Source organism: Ciconia boyciana, chromosome 19, assembly GCF_034638445.1.
Source record: "Ciconia boyciana chromosome 19, ASM3463844v1, whole genome shotgun sequence".
In the NCBI taxonomy this organism is placed as follows: domain Eukaryota; kingdom Metazoa; phylum Chordata; class Aves; order Ciconiiformes; family Ciconiidae; genus Ciconia; species Ciconia boyciana.
Window position 1 is genome coordinate 524168 of NC_132952.1, and position 22569 is coordinate 546736.

Here is a 22569-nt window from a genome sequence, read left to right on the forward strand (position 1 = left end):
GACTAAGAGCAACACTTTATCAGGTTTGCTTAAATATGATTAGAAACCTGGGCAGATTTCCTGCTTTGAATGATCATAAATGGTGCAGGGAAGGCAAAGTGAGAGCTTCTGCTTGCGCTCTCATTGTGTGCGAAAGGCTAGCTGGAGACCTGATAAAAGGAATTACTGTTTTAATGCAGGAAATTAGGAATCGTAGTGACTTACTGCAACGAGGCACAGTACAGCTGACTGTGCTGGGGGATTAGATGCATTAACCGATGCTGGAGAGGCAGCCGAGCCCCCTCCATTAGCCATCCTGCTCCTCCCCATTACAAAAGGTTACTGAGCTCATCTCCTGGGGAAGCACCTCGGCTTTCACCGTCTGCAGCAAACCACCAGTATTCGGGACATGGAAATCCCTCTGGCTGCTGAAGCATCTCATCTCTGCCCTGCGAAACGCCGCTTGGTGCTGGCTGAGCTGGAGGCTGTTGAAAACGTTGCTTCCTCTTTCCAGTGCTTGAATTCACTGGGGACATGCTGGCAGCCTGCCAGATCAATAATGAAATCTGCCAAGACATCAGCATCAGCCGGGGTGCAGGGGCTGCCAGGGCTTGCCCAACTCACACAGAGGGTTTTCAGACCACTGGTACCTGCTCTCCTCCTCCTCTCCCCCAGGAGAGGCCTCAAGCAACGTCCAAGCTCTCTGTGCTCCCACCACCTCCATCCCTCACTCCTGGGCAAGGCAGCAGCACCTTTGCACCTAATCACAGATGGGCTGGATTTAAAAGAAAATACCAAAAACACCAAACCAAAAACAAAGCCCAGAGCACAGAATTTGCATATACTGTGTTAAAATAACACCTTGGGGCTGCAAATTACACTTTGCATTGGGAAATGCCAAGTGAGGGCTGCTCAGAGCCATTGCCATAACCAGCAGCACCCTGCCTTTTTCCAAATGTTTCATTCAGTGAACCTTCACTGTTTCCTTCAGTGAACAGGACAGACAACAGGTCAGAATTAAAGTCGTGCAGAAAACAGACATTTCCTAACAGTCACAAGCTTAGTCCTGCACTCTAAATGGCACCAATTAATGCATGGAGATACACAAATCATTAACTGATCCAACGTCCTCCATGGGACAATACTCCCCAGGCTTCTGTTACAGGCACTCTGCCCTTTTTCCAAAAGCATCTGGCACCTGCAACAGGACACAGCGAAGCGCAGGACGGTCCCGTGCTCCAGCCTGACCTGGCAATAGCTCCTCTGCTTCCTTACAGAGGATGGCACCAAAGCCAAGAGGGGGACAGGACCCCACATAACCCAATAAGTCATCCAGCACCAGGGAGCAGACCTGCAAAAATCACATTTTCAGAAATAAGGAATTTTCCTTCGGATCAATTGCTTCACATGACACTGTGCAGCTACATCTTTCATTCTCCATGTTTTATTTTTACAGAGAAAAAAGAATATGCAGCATAACAAGAAATCGCTAGTGATCCGCATCTTCAGCATTGTGCACACCAGACCAGGATGTGCCCTGGGAAACGCATCTTCCTTCCAGGTAGGACATAGGTGTTGCTAACACTGCAATTTGCTCTGAAATGCATATTTCATCCATCAAGAAGGAACTGGAATGGGGGCATCTGAGTGATTATCCCCTCATAATGATACAGGAGATGCTTGATGGTCTCTGTACAGCTGCCGAGCTAGGTGTATACTGCTGGCAGGACTCTGTATGGATATACATCCATACAGGCTCTTGCAGGGCACAAAGGCAGGAGAGATGGCCCTAAACAGGAGACGTGAGCCTGAACTGCGCCTGATGTGTGAGCTACACCGTCCCCCTTCAACTGTGACAACACTCAGTCAACAGCGACCAAACAGATCAAAGCCAAAACGCATCATTTGCATGCTCTTCCCTAGCTAACCTCCCTCTGCCTTATGAAAGGGCTATAAATAAGGCAACTTCTCCCCAAGCCCTGCTAAACCTTTACTCTTCCTCCGTTTTTTCAGGAACAAAGGGAGATCAGCTTCATCTAGTGCTCCATGCAGATATTGGTTCCCAAATGAAGGCTAGGACATCTGCAAAGCATTGCCTGGACAATTCATCCCCTACTCCAGAGCACTCACACAGCCTGTGCAGGATTTCCACAGCTCCCAGCCCACATAGAGCCAGAAAAGGGGGAACAGCTTCCATCTCCACCAGCCTGTGGGACACAAAATCCACTGCTTACCTCCCAACACATCTGCTCCAAGACCATCAAGATGTACTTGCTTGTTCTGTCATTATCCCTGCACTCATCCTAAGCACCACGCACAGCTCTTCTGTGTCCAGGCAGGCATGAGATGGTCTCCAGCAGTTCCCCCTCTGCTCTCCTCCTGGCCGAGGGGGATCCCAGGCTTTTTTGCTGCTCTACCTCAGTAACAGATGTATTTTACCCTCTCCACAGGTGGCCACAGCCCAGTTTCAGGCTCTTCTTTAAGCAGAGCGATCCAGGGTTTGGAGGTGTCCTGGCCAGGGCTTGGAGTTGTCCTTCAGCTTGGCAGCAGCTCAAGGGCTATCCATGCCTGCCAGCCCAGGAGCTGGGCAGGGCCTGGGAAGGCTAAGAGGAGCTTCAGCAAAGGTGCAGAGGCACCTGGCCATTAGCACTAATCCTCAAGACCTTGAGCACCATCTCCTGGTCATTCCTGGATTCAGTGGCAACTTAACCTCATGCTTCCTCCATTTCACCGCAAAGCCTGGGGGACAAACTGTGCATGCAACCGAGGAAGAGAAAGGTGAGAGCACTTCTCAACATGTGCAACACTTCAACAGGGTCATATACTTGCTGCCACACCCACACAAAAAGTGTCATGCAGAACATTAGCTCAACCAAGCCCCTCTCCTGGGGGGACCCCTTGCTGTTCACTTCTCTCCAACTTGTAACAGGAACAACAAACTATCTCACTGGCACAACCACCTTGACTCGCTCCTGTGTGACCATCTCTGCCTGGTGGCTGTGAGCAGCCAGCACAAGATGCTGCTGGAAAACTCCAATCTGTTCATCTTCTGCACTCCCGTGGCTCTGGGCAGTGTGATAAAACTGCTCGCTGCAGGGTCTCAGGCTGTGAGATGCGGCGGGGATCACCGCTCAGTATGTAAATATTGCAGTGGCAGAGTTCAACCTTTTGGCATGAGGGAAAGGAAGATAAATGCTACCAGTCCCCTCAGAGCCACAGGAACCCTGCATCTATCTAATTGCACTTCATAATAGATTCAGCAAACCATTAATTATCAGATTATATTTGAGGAAACTGCAGATAAAAAAGCTTTATTAAATTTAGCCTTAAAGGGGCCAGTGTGCTTCAATGAAGCTGTTGCATTGTGCTGGTACCGGGGAAGCAAAGTTTGCATTAGGTATCTCAATTGCTTTGTGCAATGCCCTGTGTGCCACAGGGAACAGCTATGTGCAGTCACAGCAGCTATTGCACACCCAGACAGAAATACCTTCATTAGTGCCAACTCACTGATCCCAGTAACGACAGGCCCTGGCATGCAGGCACAGCTTCTCCTCGTTTCTCCGATGTGGTAGCTTCAGCATGTCCTTGGCAAATTAGAGGAGGGGTGGGAGATCTCAGGGCTGTTTGCTCACAAAGAGGATGTGGATGCTTAGACCTGCCTGTGACCCTTCTTCGTAACGGACAGCCGCAGCAAAAACATGGATGGGATCAGACCCATGCTACACAAGGTATTACCTAAACAGCTCCGAAGCCATTTAGCACAACTCCCAAGTAGTCTCTGCTCGAGCAGAGAGGCTCAAATGTAAGCTCTGCACTGGGGGATTTTTCTAGCTGGCACAGCAGGCAGCATAATGGTACAGGGGAAAGCAAGAGAAGAAACAAAGCAGCCCTTACTCTCCCTGCAGAGTAGCAGATACCTGCGAGCACATCACTGATTCAGCCATAAAAATCTCCACCCCATATTCTCAGGACAGCTTTTTCTTTGGTTTCACATACCCATACCACCCCAACTTTGCCCTGCACTAGACTAGTCTCCTCCACTCTGTTCACAGCAGTGGAGGAACACATGTGAACACACCCAGTTCCCATCTTTTCCTCTGCTTCTTTATTTCTCTTGAGCCGAGAGGGATGAGTGGTCCAGCTCACCCGAGCTGGCAGCTGCTGACTGCAGGGAGACTTCCCAGGCCCTTGCGAATGTCTATAAACCTCTTCTGTCCTTGGTCATGCTGTGCTTGCTGTATGCCACTTCTTTTGCAGCATCACATACCTGGGTTGCTTTCCCAAAGAAACCCTGAATCTCCCTGCTAGAGCAGCACAGTACAGCTCCTGAACCAGTCCAGTGGATATCAGGTGCCACACGCAGGCTCCTGCTCACTCTCACTTGGTTTCTTCACAAATCAGAGTGACTTTGTCATCAAACAAGTCCTCCATGGTCACTGCCACCAGCTCGGAGCCAGCTTGGCTCACTTGGGATTCGGGCAACGTCACAAAGACTTGGGAGTCAGCAAGTTGGGCCTCATCAAAAGAGATTATGTGCTCTGCTGCTCCTTGCTCAGACGTCTGAATCACCTGCGTGGAAGATGACCTGAGTCAGACATTTAGAGCACCACTTTCCCCACAATCACTTCGTTACCCACATCTTTTCCAGTCCCAGCTCTGGTAATAACATTTAGCCTCATGCCAGAGGTCTGCGATTACAATAGGCGTGACACTAATGGGAAACACCAAACCACACACATTGATGATGCAAAAGAGAAGACAGGAGAGTAATTTAAATATTTATCTCCAGAAAATTGCTATAATAAGCAGTCGTAGACAATAAACACCCTGTGATTATCCACTGGAGGAATGCCAGCCCAGGGAATCTTGCACACTGGGCTCCCTCATCCAAGGAGCTGTTCTCCACTGATGGCTGAGATATTGAGGAGAAAGAGTCTGGGTTCAAGCCTAGCATATGGCCTCCAACAAAACAGCTATAATCTCATGGGGTATATCATCTGGGCTTTAATAGCCTCTGAGTAACCAGCGCAGTTTAATAGCTTTAATAGCCTCTGCGCAGTCCCTCCTCCTCAGCTCCTGAAAACCAGGACTGAGCTGCTTCCCCTCCAGCTTCCCTTCCCCTCCCCTCTGCACTATCACAGAAATCCCAGAGCACTGTGGGCTGGGGGGGCTTGCATCCTGGACCCTTCTAAGAAGAGGGAATCAGGGATCAGGAGTGACAGGAGCCACAGGGTGGATTTGGGAAGAATAAGAGGGCTGGAGGGGGAGGATGGATGAACAACCACAGCGGCTACGGCACAGAGCAGTCTTTACCTGCACAATCTGGGCCATGGTGGCTTGGGAGAAGACCACCTTGGGATGCTCAGTGCTGTAGTGCCCCTCCAGCTCGCCCTGGGAGGGGAAGAGCTCCCCACAGAGCTCGCATGTGAAGGTGCTCTCCATCTGCTTGAAGTGCTCTGTGGTGACATGGTTCTGCAGGGCCCCTGGGAAGCGGAAGGATGCCAAGCAGTACAAGCAGCGAAATGGCTGGGAGCCTGGGGGAAGAAGCACTGCCTTGAGCCTGGGCTGCGACAGCCAGGGCCAGACCGAGGGCACAAGGAGCTACAAATGGCCAGGATGTGCAGGGCTGAAACCCACCAGGGACTCAGAGCACAGCATGTGCCATTGTCCCTTCTCCTGGCTACACCACTGTCTATCAAACAGTTCATGGCTATTCAGATCTGTTTCAGCTCTAGCTCCCTGCAGCACCAGCATCCGGAAAACAGCGTGATGTATCTGATTGTAGCTGCAGCTGTCCCTTCTCGCAAACATGTCTTCTCCCTGTTCCCTTGCACCATCCAGCATTGCTCCGTGTTGGCCTGGCTTACACCTTCTGATTCAGCTATTGCAAACCCATTATCCACCCCAGGGGCTCTCTCCTCTCAGAGCTATGTCTAGGTCTTCTCCTTCCTCACTCTCCAGGCTGCTGTTGGCTGTCCCCTCCAACATCTCCTGATCCATCTCCTCTCCTGCTATCCCATGCACAGCCCTGTAGACCCACCTTTTGTAATAGTCTGGTCTGCCAGTTGACTGCCCTCACAGCCTTGCTTCAGGTTGCACACTTGCAGAAGGGCCCTTGATGTGGTCTCCCCAAGTCCAGATCCCTCTCTGATCTTTCTGGTGCTAAACTCCCTTTTTCTCCAGTCTCCCACTAGCTCTATCCTCCACAGACCCCAATGCTCGGGGTTCAGCTCCTCATTTCTCTGTGCTGATGTTTCCTCACTTGCACTTAGCTCTCTTCTCTGCTGTAACAAGTAAATCCAGATCCCTCCTTGACTCCAGTGGCTCCAGAAGCTTAAGAAACATGTCTCAGCCTCACCAAAACCAGTGCTTTTCCAGTTCATCCATATTTTCTGTTTCCTCACACTCTGCCTCCTTACTATGTCCGTCTTCACTCTCCCACTTTCAGCTTAGACATCACTCACTGATAGGAGCAGTCATTGCTCACAAGGTAACATGAACAACAGCAAATGTAACAGACCTGAGTGCCTGCACTTCACATGGACCTGCAGGAGAGCCAGCGTGGGGAAGAGCTCCTTGCACGTCTCGCACTCGTGGAACTCCACATCTGCAAACAAGGTCAAGAACAGGAAAGCATGCACCCAAGGTCTTCTATAAGAGACCTTCTGAATCAGAGCTCTGTTAATGTTTCAGCAACACCACACATGCATACAGACATGAGGAGCATCTTTGGAGATAAGGCAGGAAAAGGAGAGGCCAAGAGCAAGTAAGCTGCAAGATGCTGAGGTGAGACTTGCCAGAAGAGACTGCTACAGGACACAAAGAATCTACTGTGATTTGCAGGTAAATGGGATGCATAACCTTGTCCTATCAGAATTATTACTACATCTCTCCCAGCAGTCACCACGTGTTTTTGTTCGCTAATGAATGGGCCATTACCTGTGTGCTCTGCCTTGACGTGCTTTCGGTGAGCAGCAGTGCTGGAGAAGGTTTTGTCACAGGAGCTGCACTGCAGGGAGGAGAACTTGGAGGAGCGGTGATTCTGAGCTGCAAAGACATCAGGGTGGTGGGTCCGGTTGTGATACCATAACCCTGACAACTGCTGCAATGATAAGGATCAAATCACGGTTACAATACAAAGCTGTTCCAGGGACATCATGACAGCAAGAAACCGCGTAGAAAGCAACAGGAACAGTGGGGTTGTGCTCAGCAGGTACAAGACCTGCTCATCCTCACACAGGACAACAGCTAACACCTCACTTCTGTTTCTCCATTGTCCCCGAAGAGCTGAACACTGCTGAATCCCTCATCCCCATCTCACTCGCTGCAGGTCTCCTGTTGGTGTGAATTTTTGTTCCCTTGTAGGAATGTGCTCCCACACACACTCCCACTGAGGCATGCCATTTGCAACACGAGTATTTTTATTCCTACACTTCCTGGTAGCTAGAAACTTGGGTGAAAGAGATTCCTGAGGGTCCAGACAGGCAGGTATGTAGCCCTTTGCAGTCACAGCCCATCTCTCTCCATGGACCTGCCTTTTCCCTACAGACTCTGTCTCCTCTGTGCAATTTTGCCTTCTGCTGACCACAAACTGCTGCGCTCAGTGCGCACGGACAGGAAAGACATCCTGGTGCAGGAGCAGGCAACGGCAACCTCCAGCACATGAGACCAAATCCTTGCTGCACCAGCTCACCTGGTAAGCTTTGTCACAGATCTCACAGCTAAAAGGCTTTCCTCCGACGTGGGTCACCATGTGGCGCTCCAGGAGCGACGGGGCGCTGAAGACTTTGGAGCAGGTAGGGCAGGGGTGGTACTCCCGGGAGTGGGCTTCGTGGACATGCTTGCGGTGTTCCTGCAGGGTGGCAAAGCTCATTCGGCACTTCTTGCAGTCATAGGGATCTTCGATGTCTGCCGCCCAGAAACGCAGCAAGAACCACAGGGGACAAAGAAATCAAGGAAAAAAGAAATAATTAAGAGGAGAATTCACAGAGGGAGGAAAGAAAAGGGAAATAAAAGCTTGTTATTTCCCAGATGAAAACTAGCACTGGAATTTTAGCTTTGTATACAGATGTTGCTGCTCCTGCTCATTTACAGCTTCCCGTGGTAGGTTCCCAGCAGCTTGCGTTTTGCTGGAAGCCAGCCCTGCCATTTTCTTTGGGATAACCCCACCCACAGCATCAAATCACTGAAGAGTCTTGCTTTTCTTGGGAGTGAAAAAACCCCACCATGAGGCACCCAGCAAGCTTGCAGGCACCAGTAACACCTGCACAAGCCTCTGCTGGCACAGATGGGTCTGCCATGACCCTGAAGAAGCCGTGTCTTGCAGGCTGGACTGTCCAAGCCGGGAAGGCAGCTGGCCACACTCACTGTGGAAGGTCCGGAGGTGGATGGAGAGCCCATTGGCCTGGCGAAAGCCTTTCCCACACTCCCGGCAGACGTATGGCTTGTCCCCCGTGTGAGTCCGGATGTGGCGCGACAGCTCGATGGACTGGGCGAACACGGCATCACAGTACTGGCAGGCGTACATCTTCCCTGCAGTGACACCCAGGGTGAGAGCCTGCACCTAATGGGACAGGAGCTCTGTCTGGACTATGTCTGATTTCAAAGGGAGAGGGAAGAGATTGTAAAGTGGACAGGCTCTCCTGAGGTAGCCAGAGCATCTCAGCACAGGGTCAAAAAGGTCCTAGCGGTGCTGGAGAAAACCACACCTGCACAGGGAGTATTAAATTACTACAGACCTTAAGTATCCGGAGGTACTACATACATCTGGAGGTACTACACACTGGTGTGTCTCACGTTCAAAATTAATTGCCCAACTGCATCACACTCGTGCAACAGTGGGAAATACACCCAAGCATATTTATTACAAACACGGTGATGCATCTTCTGTGCCCATGAGCTGGAAGAGGCATGCCTAAGCCCCAGTAGTGCATGGGGCTGGATCTAGGGGCAGGAGAAGCACTGGCATGAAAAACTATGTGAAATTCAGCCAGAGTGAGGGACGGGAGAAAGCAGGTTAACCAGAGGGAGGAGGACACATCACAGGAGTCTAGACATGAGGGGACAGAGAGGAGCTACTCAGGAGAAAAACAAGGAAGGTGGAGGAGGAGGAAGATTTCCTTAACGGAGAGCAAACTGCTAACTGGGTGGCTAATCTGAGGACCTGGAGAAGGGGATGGGGGAAACACAGAGTGGGGAACTGCAGGCAAAACCATGTGGGTGAAGGAGATCTGGGAGCAGCCTGCTGCCCAGGGCTCCCCCAAAGGATGGGGAAGCAGCCAGGGGGCAGATGGAGGAACAGGGCACAAAGGGGTGGATGGAGCAAGCTAAGCCCATGGCTGGGCTCCCATGGAGAAGGCTCACCCTCAGCGTGCTTCTTCTTGGTGTGGTAGGCAAGGGCCGAGGCCTGCATGAAGGTCATCAGGCAATGCTTGCACATGAAGGGCCGGTCCCCCGTATGCAGCCGCAGGTGGTTCTTCAGCGTGGAGTTGGCCGCAAACTTGGCCCCGCACTCCTCGCAGGAGAAGGGCTTCTCATCAAAGTGCTCTGTCAGCTTGTGGTACTGCATCCCTGGGGAGGGAGGCAGGACACCGGGGTGGCACTGGTGGGACCCAGTGCCAGCCCTGTCCAACCCCGCTGCAGAGGCACCACTCCACCCAGCCCAGAGGCCCACCAGCCTGCCTGCGACACTGGGGTCCACCAGGATATCATGAGCTGCCACAGGAAAGGCAAAGAGACTCAACTCCTCTTACTCTTCCTGCTAAACCAGCCACAGAACTGGAACAGCTTGATTATTTTTGGAAGCTTTTAAATTTGCCAGTAGCCCCACTTTTCCTTGATGAGCCATGTGGAAAACCAATTAGGGAAGAACTAATCAGAAAGCGGTTGTGCTCAGTGGGGCAGGAGAAATGAGCTGAGCTGCGTTTCTCTCACACAACGCTCACAGAGCTGCAGGGAGGAGGAGGAGATTTCAGACTATTCCTTTATTATACTGTCTAGATTTCTGTCCAAACACCCCTGCTCCCACCAACTCTACCTGAGGCGTGAGCAAACTCTCGGCCACAGATGTCACACGCCACGGGGAGCCTCTTCTTCTTCTTCTTGGCCGTCCCCACCACCCCGTGGACCTCCAGCTGATGCTTCTCCAGCTCCTTCTTTGTCGATTTGACCTCGCTGCACTCCTTACACTGGATTTGCTTTCCTCTGGCCACTCGACAACGTTTCATGTGCACCTTCAGGCGGCAGTAGAAGTGGAAGGTCTTGTCGCAGGCTTTGCAGACAAAACTCTTCTTGGAAGAAGCTTTTTCTTCAGGTTTCTTTGGTTTCTTGACACTAGCACCTCCTGCTTTGTCCTCATCTTTGTCCAGAGCTTCAACTTGGGATTCACTGTTCACCATCCACTTCCTGATCCCAGGTTTCTCCCCACTTCCCTCAGTCAAGAGACCTGTGGAAATAGCAATTCCCGTTTCAGTGGTGACCAGCAGGACTGGGCACCAACCCCTTGGTCTCCCATCCCCTGAATGCTCCTACACAGACAGTTGTCCCTGCACAGCAAGAACAAACACACATCAGACACACTGTCCCATCATAACAGTGGCACGTGGCTCTGCCCAAAAGCAGCCGTGGCCATGCATGGTACAATGCATGAAAGAGTGGTCCCTGAGTTTCTCCACTCACATATACCATGGGCTGGATTAGATGGCAAGAGCCAGGGGCAAATTTTCCAAAGAACTTACTCCTCAAACAGGAACAACTCTTGCTTCCACGCATCTGCCTCCTGCTCAGACATGTGAAGTTACGGCCGTGCTTAAATGTTTGAAGACCTGAGCCTCAGGTACGATACTAAGTCGTACCTTAGAGTGGACGTATTGAGAGTGGATATCCAGCCATTAATTACAAGAAATCTCAGGAACATTTCCCAAACACAAACTCTTTGAAAGGGAACAGATAATCTTGCTACGACCCTTTTAAGTCTTCTGGTTAGGGCCCTGAGGTATTTTAAATCACTCATTACATTCACTTCTTACAAAGTCTAATGCTTTTCTGAGTCCCTGTAACACCATCATCTCAAAAAGCACAAGCTGGAAAATTCACCTAGGATCTCAATCTACAGAAAAGACCCACAGGGAATACATGTATGGAAGAAGTCAAAATACAAACAGATATATTTGGCTTCTTTGCTATAATGAGAACCATGCAACTGTGTGGCCATGGAAACCAGTGCAGACTTCTCTTTTTGCCAATCCACAGGAAATTCAGCCTGTGCTTGCAAAACTTCATTTCTCCCTTCCTCACTATGGGAAGAGCTCAGCAAAGTGTCCTCCCTGCACAGTGCTACTGGATTCCCAACCAGCTAGAAACCAGATGACATATTACAACAGACTTGGAAATCTTAAGATGTCAAGTGGTGACCCACTAATCTGTGAACACATCAAGGGAGAAAAACAGACTGGAAGACTGGTTTCCTGTTTGTCCTGCTCTGTCAAGATAGCAATACAGACCTTTCACCTCTAAGGTCTCTTCCCACATCCCTATAACCAACGCTCTCAGTTTTTCTCACCCAAGTAAAGAAGTATATTTAAACCTCCTAGAAATGTTGAACATCAAAAAGAGTCATCTTGCTGGACAGGATGAATGTGGACAAAGATATAAGCACTAAGGAAACCAGGACTAGAAGTCTCTGGAAGAAGTGCCATGGCAGCAGGGGCATAACCCGAGTCAGATGAAGTGAAGAGAAGTTTTGCCACAGACTGCAGTGCACCAAGAGCTGGCTCGTGGTCCTCCTGCTCTTATGCCTGTGAAAATGTTGTTCAGGATTACAAACCTTTAGCCTAGACAACAGCACAAGACCATAATGGTATAAAGGCAGGGGGAGCTCTCAACTTTAGTCCACCTTCATGGGGAAATGCATAAAGGGGCTCCAGGAACAGCTATCCATCTTCAGGGGGATGCTACTACTCCCAGAGAACAGATCACATGAAATCAATGGATAAGTACCTGCACCCTGTAGTCCCGTGCCAGTGTAATATATACATCCCAGATGGCAGGAGGAACCTTGCCTGATGGTGGAATACACCCTCAAAAGGCTTTCAAAGTCTGGCTAGCATTAGGCAGGAGAATGGGAGACATGCTAAACTGCATCATGCAAAGCTGATGTGACAGTAAGGTCAGGTGTCAGGTTGCTGAACTTGCAGGTTTCTTTAACGGCCTCAAGTACCATGGGCTGGCTGCTACCTGAACAGAAGAGGGGACATGTGGCACTGCTATGACATGGCAGCAGCTCCTTTCCACTTGGCAGCCAGGATGTCTCCCAGAACTCCTCCTATGGGTGAAGACAACATTTCATACCTTGTTAGAGCAGCATCGAGCAACAGACATTACCCAGTCAGCTTCCATCCTTGGAGACGCAGGAAGCTTGGAGGTGAACCCAAGTGCTCTCATGAGAAATAAGACCAGACTGAAGAAATGATTGCACATCAAGTTTGAGGGGCAGGAACTTAGCATGCCTTGGCTGAGCCTCCTGGGAGGAGACAGAGCCCGAGGGTAAACATACACCAGAAAGGTCCCAGACATGAATTCCAGACTGCGAGGTCCTCTGGGACTCTGGACTCCACATCACTTTAGATTCTCTGGTACCAAACACATTCAGCACTGGAAGAAAAACCCTGCTGTTAATTATGGCGTATTTCATACTGAGTTCTCTTTCTCTTTTGTAAGAGGTCTGCTGTAATCCTGGTGGCTGCTCTACTCTCCCTGCAATTCATGATAGATATTAGACTCCAGAAGCAGAAGATCTCTTGGTGTGTGGCCATCCTGTCTTCCACTTCCTCAGCTTAAGCTGCAGAAAATTCCACCTACCCCTTTGCATCTTGAAGGTCATTCTGATGGTTACTGACACATATGGTAGCTTCTAACACAGAATCTTTATAGGGGAGAATGGCATTTTGCTTGCAGACCTTGCAGTTTAACAATTCCAGGGGCTGACTCAGGCCTAAGTAGATACTAACTGTCTTTTTTAAACACAAGACTATGCAGAGGAAAAGCTTTTTTGCTGGAGTTCTTGACACATTTCTGAGATCTGAAAGTGAGGCATATCTTGACAAACATGATCTCCCAAGAAGTGACTGTACAGAGACCTGGAAAGCAGCTGGCTAGAGAGGAGGTTATGGAGTTGGCTGGAAGAGCCAAACCTCATCCCTGCAAGCACCAGCTGCCAACAGTGAAAGTGTTCCGACTACAGAAGGGACCCAAGGAGAAGCCAACAGATTTCATACTGTACCTCCACCAAAGAAACCAATCCACTACTTTGATGATGCTGAGTGTGGTTGGGGATGGATGCAGTTTCCTCCACAAGGATGCCTGGTGCTTTCCAAGTGCTTCAGCTCACCTAAATTAAGTACCAGAATTTTTTTCTTTTTTTTTTTGCGGCAGAGATGTAAAAACTGTTGCTTTCAAGTGGAAATGCAAACTGTACGCATCTCCATGCGGCACATATGTTCTTCAGAAATGTAAGCTCTCCTCTATTTCAAGTGGAAGCTCACATCCCTCAAACATGAGGCCCGCAGTTATCATTCATATCTCATGCCAAGAGCCACATGGCTATTGATCTATAAAGCCACCTGCAACATTTAGGGCTGGTAAGCAGTGATATCAGAACTGAGGAGACTGCCTAGAAATTAAGATATGGAAGTTCAGTGTAAAGATCTGTAGGATGCCAAAAAGGGACTAGTAACTGGCAACCCTCCTCTGGACAATTCGTACAGAATACATGTTTTTGCCAAGTAAATAACATTTTTCCAGGGCTCTTGTTTTGATGTTGCTTCTTGCTTGATTTCATCTCAACCTTGGCTTCATCTCAACCTTGGCTTGAAGCCCTGCAAAGACACTTAGTAACAGCAGTCTGCTCTCTTTGATATTGGTGCCAGAGAAGCAGGCATCTGCCAGAGCAATCTAGCTGACTCCCCAAGTCCCTCACTGGTAAGCACTCCAAGGTGTCCAGGAGCTAAGGTGGGCTGCACGTTCACAGGCACATGCAATTCTTGTTAGCTTACCTCCTCTAGAGTCACCAGGGCATCAGCCCTGGCACATCCCATGGTCAGACAGGGTCAAGGGGAGTCGGGCAGGTGCCTGCAGCATCAGCAGGAGACAGAGAAGGAATAGCAGATAAGAAGGAATCACCTTTTCTCTGGAAACCTTCATCAGAGCCATCACCAGGTGAAAAAGCCAACTGGATTACTGGCAGCTCTTGGTGGAGTTAGAAGAAAGGAGCTAGATCTGAACTGGGCATGAATACTGGATCTACAGTGTAGGACATCTCTCAGGGAGACTACTAAGGCCACTGAGTCAAGAAAGGGGAGCAGAGCATGTGCTATCACCCTCCAAGTCCTACGGCTAGAGCAGTAATCCAGATCCTCAGTTTCTTCTAGATGTGCACTGCTCCCAGTCACCCAGTCCCATCTACCACCCCAGCAACATTTCCTCATTGCTCAAGAACGCAGGCAAGCTAACGAACCTAGGGTGCAGAGAGTGACCTAGGGGCAGGTCACTCTCTGCCCCTTCCCCGCACACAGGGAACATTGGCTTCACCTGTCACTGTCAAACACAAAACGATGGTGAGTGTCAAAGCCAAGAGGCTTGTGTTCATTCGTAAAGACCAATCAAGGCTCTGACCCAAATTTTTAGACAAAGCAATTAAACCTTCTACCCCTAAAAAAAAAGATGAGACATTAATAACAAGCTCCTTACTCTAACTACCTAGCAATCTGCTAGTATTTCCACACTGCGCCGTAAGCTAAGCAGCTCTGGCACCACGAGTAAATAGGGATGGATTGAGCTGAACCAGTGCCTGTGCTTGGATAGAAATCACACGGTGTACATCCCAGCGGACTCTGCAGCCCAAAGAATCTGGATGCGCTGGGAAACACGATGCCATAAAAACGTATGTAAGCAAACAGAATAAACAAGTCATATTTACATCCTTTTCAAGAGAATGCAAACCTGCAGTTAGCTTCCTGGCCCTCTGTTATCTTTTTCCTTAAAGCACCAAATTCTGTTAAGCATTCTTCCTTCAAATGACGGATGCAGAGATACAATTCGGCTCAGCTGGAAAGCATCCCACAGCTCAGGGCAGGGTCTCACACATGGTTATTGCTATGCGTTTGTTTCTGGAGTTCACCAAATTGCTATCTGCATATGTTTTGTTCATACTTTTGCCAAACTAGTACAGTATGTAACATTCCCCTACTGCTGTGGGACTCTCCCAGGGGATCATTTGCTCTGTAAAGCATATACACAGCAAGACCAAATTAAGGCACTATAAGAAAATTAACTCAGAAAATAGTCTGGGACTACAAAATGCACCATCATGGTCATCTTTGTGCAAGATAAGTGCGCTCCAATGTGACCTTCTCGCAATCAGCCTGTGAAGCATCCACACATATGCAGATAAAGTCAAGGGATTGTAATACAAGCTCAAATTTAAGACAGATCCAACAGTACAGGTAAAGCCAAAGAAACCCCATAGGATGAGGAAAAAGAATTCTGAAAAATAACCCAATATAGACACAAATTACATAACTAAGTTGTTTAAATGCCTCCAGAGCAAGGGCTGGGGTGGAGAAATGCAAACGCAGTTAGGGAATACCAGTATGGGGTCAGTTACGATCTCTACAACCCTCATAACATACAAAACTTTAATCTGGTGCATTTTACCAGCAGGAGAAATGCACACTCCAGCGCTGGGATCCAGGGGTCACCCCTGTGAATCCTCCTGCAAGTACAACCCTGACATCTGGCTGGGGTAGTTCTGTGAAATTACCTCAGGCCACCAGGACACTGAGGTCCACTACCAAACTGCCCAAGACTCCCATAACCGTGTGTGAAAGATCACAGAAGGATGAAAGCCTGTGCTTTTCTTACCCACATGCCCCAGCTCCTGCATCACTGGCTGCAGGTCTGGGAAGGTCTCATGGACATTGCACAGCAGCTGACAGATCTTGATGGCCAGGACAGACTTCTCCTGGGCTGTGCTCAGAGCTGCTTTCAAGGAGGCCTCTGAACTTTCTTTCTGAGCAGAAATACTCAGTAGCTGGAGAAGTAAGAAGAAGAAAACATCACATGACAGAGATTTTGGGCTGTGAAAGGTCGGGATAGTCTGGGAGTGAGGGCACATCCTCTTTGTTTCATCTCTACTGCTGGGAACCTGCTCTGAGAAACCAGAAAAGAAATCGCTTTCCATACAGGTCTTTGCCCGTCCACTGATGTATGTGCATGAGCTGAGAGAATTTCAGGATTAAAAAAAAGTTACAACAAATTAAATTCTCAGACTTTCTGTTTTCGTATTAGCTCACTTAAAATGACCTTTCCATGGAAAGAGAGGTTCCTCAATGCCTTACAGCATTACAAGCTTACCTAACTCAAACCTGTGTTTCATCCACAACTCTCTCTGGGCTTTTCTCTCCCTTCCAAATCCGAACCTGCTTCAGACAGCCACTGCAAGGAGAACCAAGGGGAGGAACTGTGCATGCCCATATGTACTTCACCCTTCCAGATCTGCAACAGCAGCTAACCAGAGTAGGAATGAGCAGCCACAGACTGCTTGGTGGAAAAGACCAGCTCGTTACTAACTAATAGCCCATTTTCCTCGTCAAAGATGAAAACAGGCAAGGCTCTCTAGGACGCTACACAATCATGGCACTCTCAGTGCATTTTCTAGGAGCGTTTCATTCTCATATGTCCTGGAACAGCCAACTCAAATGGAAACCCACTCCCTGGCAGCTCTGCTTTCTCTAGGACTTCAGCACCCTTGCAGAGCTGAAACAGTTTTGCTGTGTTTGAATATCCTCATTTTCACCAACTGAGAATCTCACTGGTAATTTCTTTTACCCATAAACTCCTGCAGAATTTATATAAAACACCCAACACACTCTCACTTCAGCAGAGGGGCACCTCCAACTTTGGATGGCTTCCCCAACCTAAGTAACGTCCCTTGATTTCAGTGCACACTAGGGCCTGTCCACCCTTTGAGCCCCGAACCACGGCGGCTCTGAAAGCATCCCCTCGTACCTCTTTTACTGCTTCTGTGAGTCCTGCCTCCCCCGGTGCCAAGCCCTCCAGATCCGCTGTCTGCTGGATGGCCTCCGAGATCAGCTTGCTGTGCCGCAGGATGATCTCAATGGCTGTGCTCTCACTGGTGGCCACTGAAGATGAAAATAAAAAGTAAAGGTATTTAAAAAACACAAAACCTAAGGAGAACCTGAAGGCTTTAGCTTCACTTAGCTTTGTCCAGCCCAATCCTGCAGCTGAGCTGTTAACAGCAGGAGTGACTTCTTTAGGGCATAGGAAACAGTGAACAACTACAGGCAAGCTCTGGTTATACTAATTGCAGCACTGACATCCAGCATAAAACCCTAGCAGACCTCCCTTCTCACCGCTTGTCCAACTTCGGGTGAGATTAGGTTTTCCAAAGCACATTGCTGAAAGAGACACTGACAACCTCAAAAGGCAGGCATCGTCCTCTCAAGAGTCAGGATTTCTTCTCTCCCCCAATTATAGACATCCTGTTCTGACTTTTGCAGAGAAACAGGTATTTCTAGGCACAATTTGCCTCATCGGAGGACAGCCACGTAAAAAGCAGCCAGATGCACCATGTACCAGTAGTGCTGGTTTCTCCGGGCTGAGCATGGAGGAGGTGGAGGCAGCTACACCACAGGCATCTGACTGCAGGCAGGTGAACCCCAGCTTTGTGCCCACAAGGCCAGCACACACAGTCGGGCTCTGCACAGCCTACCTCTCCTGCCCCCCAAGACCACGAACCTGAGTACTCCTCACACTTGCATGAGATTTTGGCAACGACTTTGGGGGAAAAGAACAGCTTAGGTTTTAAAGTAGGAAAACTCAAAGCCAGAGGCTGACACTCTGGGGAGGACAGCATGGTGACTTCTCACAGACCTCTGAGGAAACCCATGCTTTCAGTCTGATGGGCCTCCAGCTAGTTATTAGCACAGGATGGTGGCCAGCTCTCAAAAGGTTTGCTCATTACAAAATCTGAAGGGACAGACCCACAAGCAACGCAGCCGTGCTTGCAGACAAAAGTGTTTTTCCAACCAGTCGACTGTTTCACCAAGGACATAGGTGTTGAGACCCATTGAAAGAAAAGAGGTTCCTGGCCAGGGAGAGGGCGAGGAGTTAGAAAGCAGATCCTGCCAGCAGCAGGAGAAGCTCAGGGAGCGCGTAGGGGGACACCAAGGCCGTTACCTGCTCGGAAGAAAATCTCTGCGCCGGGTTGCTTCCGGATCTCCTCCGTGAGCAGGTTCAGCAGTGCAGGTTCCCGCACAGCCAGCAGCAGCTGCCAAATGGCAGAGACCGACAGAGACCGCTCCTCCAGCGCCGCCGACACGAGGGAGGCAAAACCACCAGCCTCATGCTTCACAACCTGCTCCATCGCCTTGGAAAGACCCACAGCGAGGCACTAACAAGGGACCCCATCCATCTGCCCCACATCACGGTTAGCCATGACCATGGTACACCCCAGACACAGCCTTCCCTTGCTCCCGCCCTGCTGAAGACCTGTCTCACAATGCAACTCAAGCGGTGACCACTTGGAAGGCTAAGCTCTTCACCTGAACACATCGGCCATTTCTTCAACTCACTCCAAAGCTGAGCATCTCTCCTCTGTGCCCAAATCAGCCACTCTTACTTGCCAACCTTCAGCTTCATATGTTACCTGCTTCACTCCCGCTATGGGATTTTAAGGAATCACTAAACTGAGTCCTGCTGGAGGACTGCCCCAAACCAAGTCATGACAAGTAGTAAATCAAGTCCTCAGGACTTCATAGGGATCCCAGATGGGGATTAAAGCTCAGTATCTGCTTGCACATGTGCAGGAGACTGCTTACCTCTCTCTCAGCAGGAGCCAGGCTCTGTGCAGCAGAGATGCCCTGCAGCAGCGTCTGGGTGTCTGTGAGGAGCTCCACTAATTTTTCTCGGTATTGTCTCAACAGGTTGGCTCCATAATCCTCTGGGCTCCATTTGGCTGAATGCAAGTGAATGAAAACAAGAACAGCTCAGCTTGCAGCATCTTCCCAAAGGGCTTCTGAGCTAGGGGAGACCGAAAAAGTCAAGGCAGCCAGTTCTCCCTGGGTTACTAATGCTCAGGACCTTATGCTCAGGACACTAGGATTCACCTTCAAGCAGAGGATTACCATGACAAATCAAAACTTCTCCAAATCAAAGACAACACAGAATGTCCTCTGCCCATACATGCCTACAGAAACAGATCTCTGGCACTCAAATGCCTTCCGAGTCTCAGTCCTGGTCTGAGCCCAGAAGAAGAAAGTCTCAGTTTTCAGCCATGTTCAGCAGGTAAACATGTAGCCTTGTCTATGACAACATCTCGAGATGTTCATCAGCCTCTTCTGATGCCCTGGAATCAAGGAGATCCCATTACTGACTCTTAATTGTAGTTTCATTGAAAGAGGTCTGTAAGTGAGAGTCTTTGATCCACTCCACCAAGAAGGAGCTCTGCAACATGCTCTGGCTCAGCAGTGTATGACTATCAAACATAGTAACATTTTACAAACACCCAGATGGTCCAAGGTAATCAAGAACTTAGCAGGCTGAGTTGTCCTTGGTGAAAATGTTAAGGGAACACAAACCAGACTTGCAAAGTGGCAGTAATACCCTCTTCTCTCGCTTACACCAAAAAAATGCAACTTTAACTTCATTCCTTCCTCCTCCCATATCTAATTCCAAGCTGGCTCTACTGAGGTTTGCCCTGATGAATCTGAGAAACGATGACTCTAGAGTAACACCACAACCCTTTAAAGACACCCCAGTATCAGGACTAATTCAAGAAAGAGGAACAGCGTTTATTCAGGATAATGAAGAGACTTGGGCAAAATATACTGTGTACCAAAAGCAATATATAATTGTACTTGTCGCCAGATTAGTTGATAAATAAAACTGGAAATTGCCAAATAGATGAATCTGAAAAGGAGTTTTGTCACCGTTGGAGTTACTAAATTGGAGAAGGTGCATAGTTATACTTTTGTAGGAGAAACCAAAACAAAAACTGTAGTTCATCCAAGACATCTGTCCATGTTTTTTGTTTGTGTGCTTAGGTCCTTTAATCATTTTGGTTCAGTACCAAACAGAACAATCTATTATTCGCACAACACTACTTGGGAGAAAAGCAGCTACACACACACAGCTTGGTGAAAAGAAAATACAGTCTCTGGGACTCAGAAGACATACAGTGCCAGGTAAGAAGAAAAAGCTCTCCAGGATGGTGAAGGAGGCAATGGCAGGCTGTGGGAATAATCAATGCAAGATTTTTGAGCTAATATGAAAAACTCCCTCGACAAAGACTTCTTGGAGGCACGAGTCTACTCCCCGGCAAACCTCATTAAGCACCTGCACTCTGTAGGGTTTAGGTATGAGTTGGATGTGCCCACATAGATCAGGGGATGCTTTACAAATAAAAATATTTTCCCCGCTTCTCCCATCGGAATGTTTCCGATTTTATTACACAAATTTGAGTAGTTATGAATGCCCTCTCAGTTCCACTGCCGTACCAAGGTGAGCTCCATAACCAGAGTGTGCCCTGCACCACTGTACAAGACGTCCTCCTTTCTGTTAGCATGACAGCACAGGACATCAAAGGCTCCCGCCAGTGGCTCAAATAATTCCCTCCCTCCTCATTTCCACGATTAGAAATATTTGTGCTTCTGTTTGTTCAAGCTGCAATTTGAGGAGATTCAGCTCTATGTAATTAAGGAATGCTCCTCCTTGGAATGGGTATTACCATTAGATAATTAACCATGTTGGGAGTCTGGTGTTTCAAGAAAGCAATCATGCTTAACAAATGACAAAGCAAACTGCCTGTCGGGAATGTTTGCTACAGAGGAAATTATCAGCATTATGAGCACAGTTTTGCTTTCTATTAAACACTCATTTACATTTCACTGCATGTTAATTTAGTTTTTAATTTTTAAGTGACTTCAGAGCTGGTGAAATTGCCTCTCTATCTGAACTGCCCAGGGGTGTGCCTAAACCCACCCAAACTTGGAAGGCTGTCCCACCAGTTGAAAGATGAGGGCTCACGAGTCCCTGAGCCACGATAGGCAGGCAATAAATAATAAAACCTCACCAAAACAAAAGGAAGGAGGGGACTAGCTGTTCAAGATAAGGATGTCTAATGGGGACACTAAGTGTGAGACTCCCATCAGCACACTCTGCTCCACACAGGAGACCACAAGTCCATGACCACGATGTGCAGAAACGCTAACTGGATTTAGCAGAGGAGCACAGTCCAACTAAATTTTCCTACAATCCCTCAATCACAAGGAATTCACAAAGACAGCAGCCAGGTGAGACATTGCCTGTATTTAATGTTCGTAACATCTACGACTTTGGGGAAGTTTTAGGTATTCGCTTTCAAAGCCAGCAAGTACCATGAGTTAAGTCACCTATAGACCAGAGTTGTTAAAGATGTCTTCACCTATGAAGTGTTTATTATGTGAAAATTGTTATGGAGACACATGCTGCTGCTTTTAAGTGACTCAAAAACAAAAAGTAATTTGACACTGGAGGGAACAGTTCTCCTGTTTTCCAGATATGACATCCTAGTTTCTACCCTATCAGTGTCAAACTCAAGGAAGGAGCCCAACAGGCTTCTGCCCAACACTGCTCATTTCATTGCAAAGCAGGAGCCTTCTTGCTGGCACAGTCCTCCTACCCCAGTGCTTCCAGACCATTTTTGTTTGCATAAAATGGCTATCCCATTCCCGTACATGAAAGTAAGATTATAAGAGCATGCTGAAGACCAGACAAGCATCCAAACTTCCTGGCAATTCCCTGAACTGAGCCCCCAGGCTCTGAAGTTTAGTGTACCCATACCTTTGCCATCAGAGACATTTGCTGTTCTCATCAAGTTGTCTAGCAGAAGGTGGAGACCAGGGAATGATGCTTTCACAGCCCCCAGAAGTTTGACCAAACTTTCTGCTTTCAGGGTTTTCTCTTCATCCACCTTCCTGAGCAGATTGTCCATGGCTTCCCCCTGAGAGCCACCTCCACAGCAATCCAAAACTACCTGTGACAAAGAAAACAGCCAAAAACCTGTTTGTGAGAGTTTCCTACAAACTCCTGGATCTGAATAGAGATCAGAGAAACAGGAACAGTATCACAGTACACAGTACTGCAATAAATCCATATCCACTTCTTCCACTAATTTGATTAACTGGGAGGTGTTATGGTGTGCTAGTTACAGGAACATCTAGACAGGTCCCAGGTATATCTAACGCGTCACCTTGAAAACTACCCTGGTGCGTTCTTCCACCAAGTCTAGCTCTTGGAAGTGGCTGACAAGCAAAAAACGTTTTTTCAAAGGAAACAAAACAAGACTTAAAGACAGGGTTCAAAACAGTATTTCATCTAATATTTTTAGCAAGTACTTTTTAAATTGGCAGTCTCTTTTCCCTTGTCTCCCCAATTTTTCTGCTTGTCATTGAGACAGGGATGGAGAGAAAAAAAAAAGAAAAAGACTCATGATTTAAATAAGCATCCTATTAATTGAATTATTATTTCTATGAT

The 22569-nt window shown here is 48.4% G+C and overlaps 1 protein-coding gene across 3 annotated transcripts in view; it reads right to left on the reverse strand.

Moving 5' to 3' along the window:
• LOC140661542 (zinc finger and BTB domain-containing protein 40-like) overlaps window positions 1-22569 on the reverse strand; it is a 134582-nt gene that overhangs the window by 91297 nt on the left and 20716 nt on the right. For 2 of the 3 annotated variants that reach the window (XM_072883880.1, XM_072883879.1), the window contains 13 exons: window positions 21877-22069; window positions 18876-19012; window positions 18235-18424; window positions 17044-17177; window positions 15898-16066; window positions 10016-10423; window positions 9343-9549; window positions 8347-8511; window positions 7673-7887; window positions 6919-7081; window positions 6500-6586; window positions 5293-5513; window positions 1432-4548 (listed from right to left, as the gene is read on the reverse strand). In XM_072883880.1, the coding sequence (XP_072739981.1) occupies window positions 4357-4548; window positions 5293-5513; window positions 6500-6586; window positions 6919-7081; window positions 7673-7887; window positions 8347-8511; window positions 9343-9549; window positions 10016-10423; window positions 15898-16066; window positions 17044-17177; window positions 18235-18424; window positions 18876-19012; window positions 21877-22069 (2481 nt within the window). In that variant the 3' untranslated portion in view covers window positions 1432-4356. Of the gene's footprint in view, window positions 1-1431; window positions 4549-5292; window positions 5514-6499; window positions 6587-6918; window positions 7082-7672; window positions 7888-8346; window positions 8512-9342; window positions 9550-10015; window positions 10424-15897; window positions 16067-17043; window positions 17178-18234; window positions 18425-18875; window positions 19013-21876; window positions 22070-22569 lie in introns of those variants that run through there. The other variant, XM_072883881.1, reaches the window with a different exon arrangement.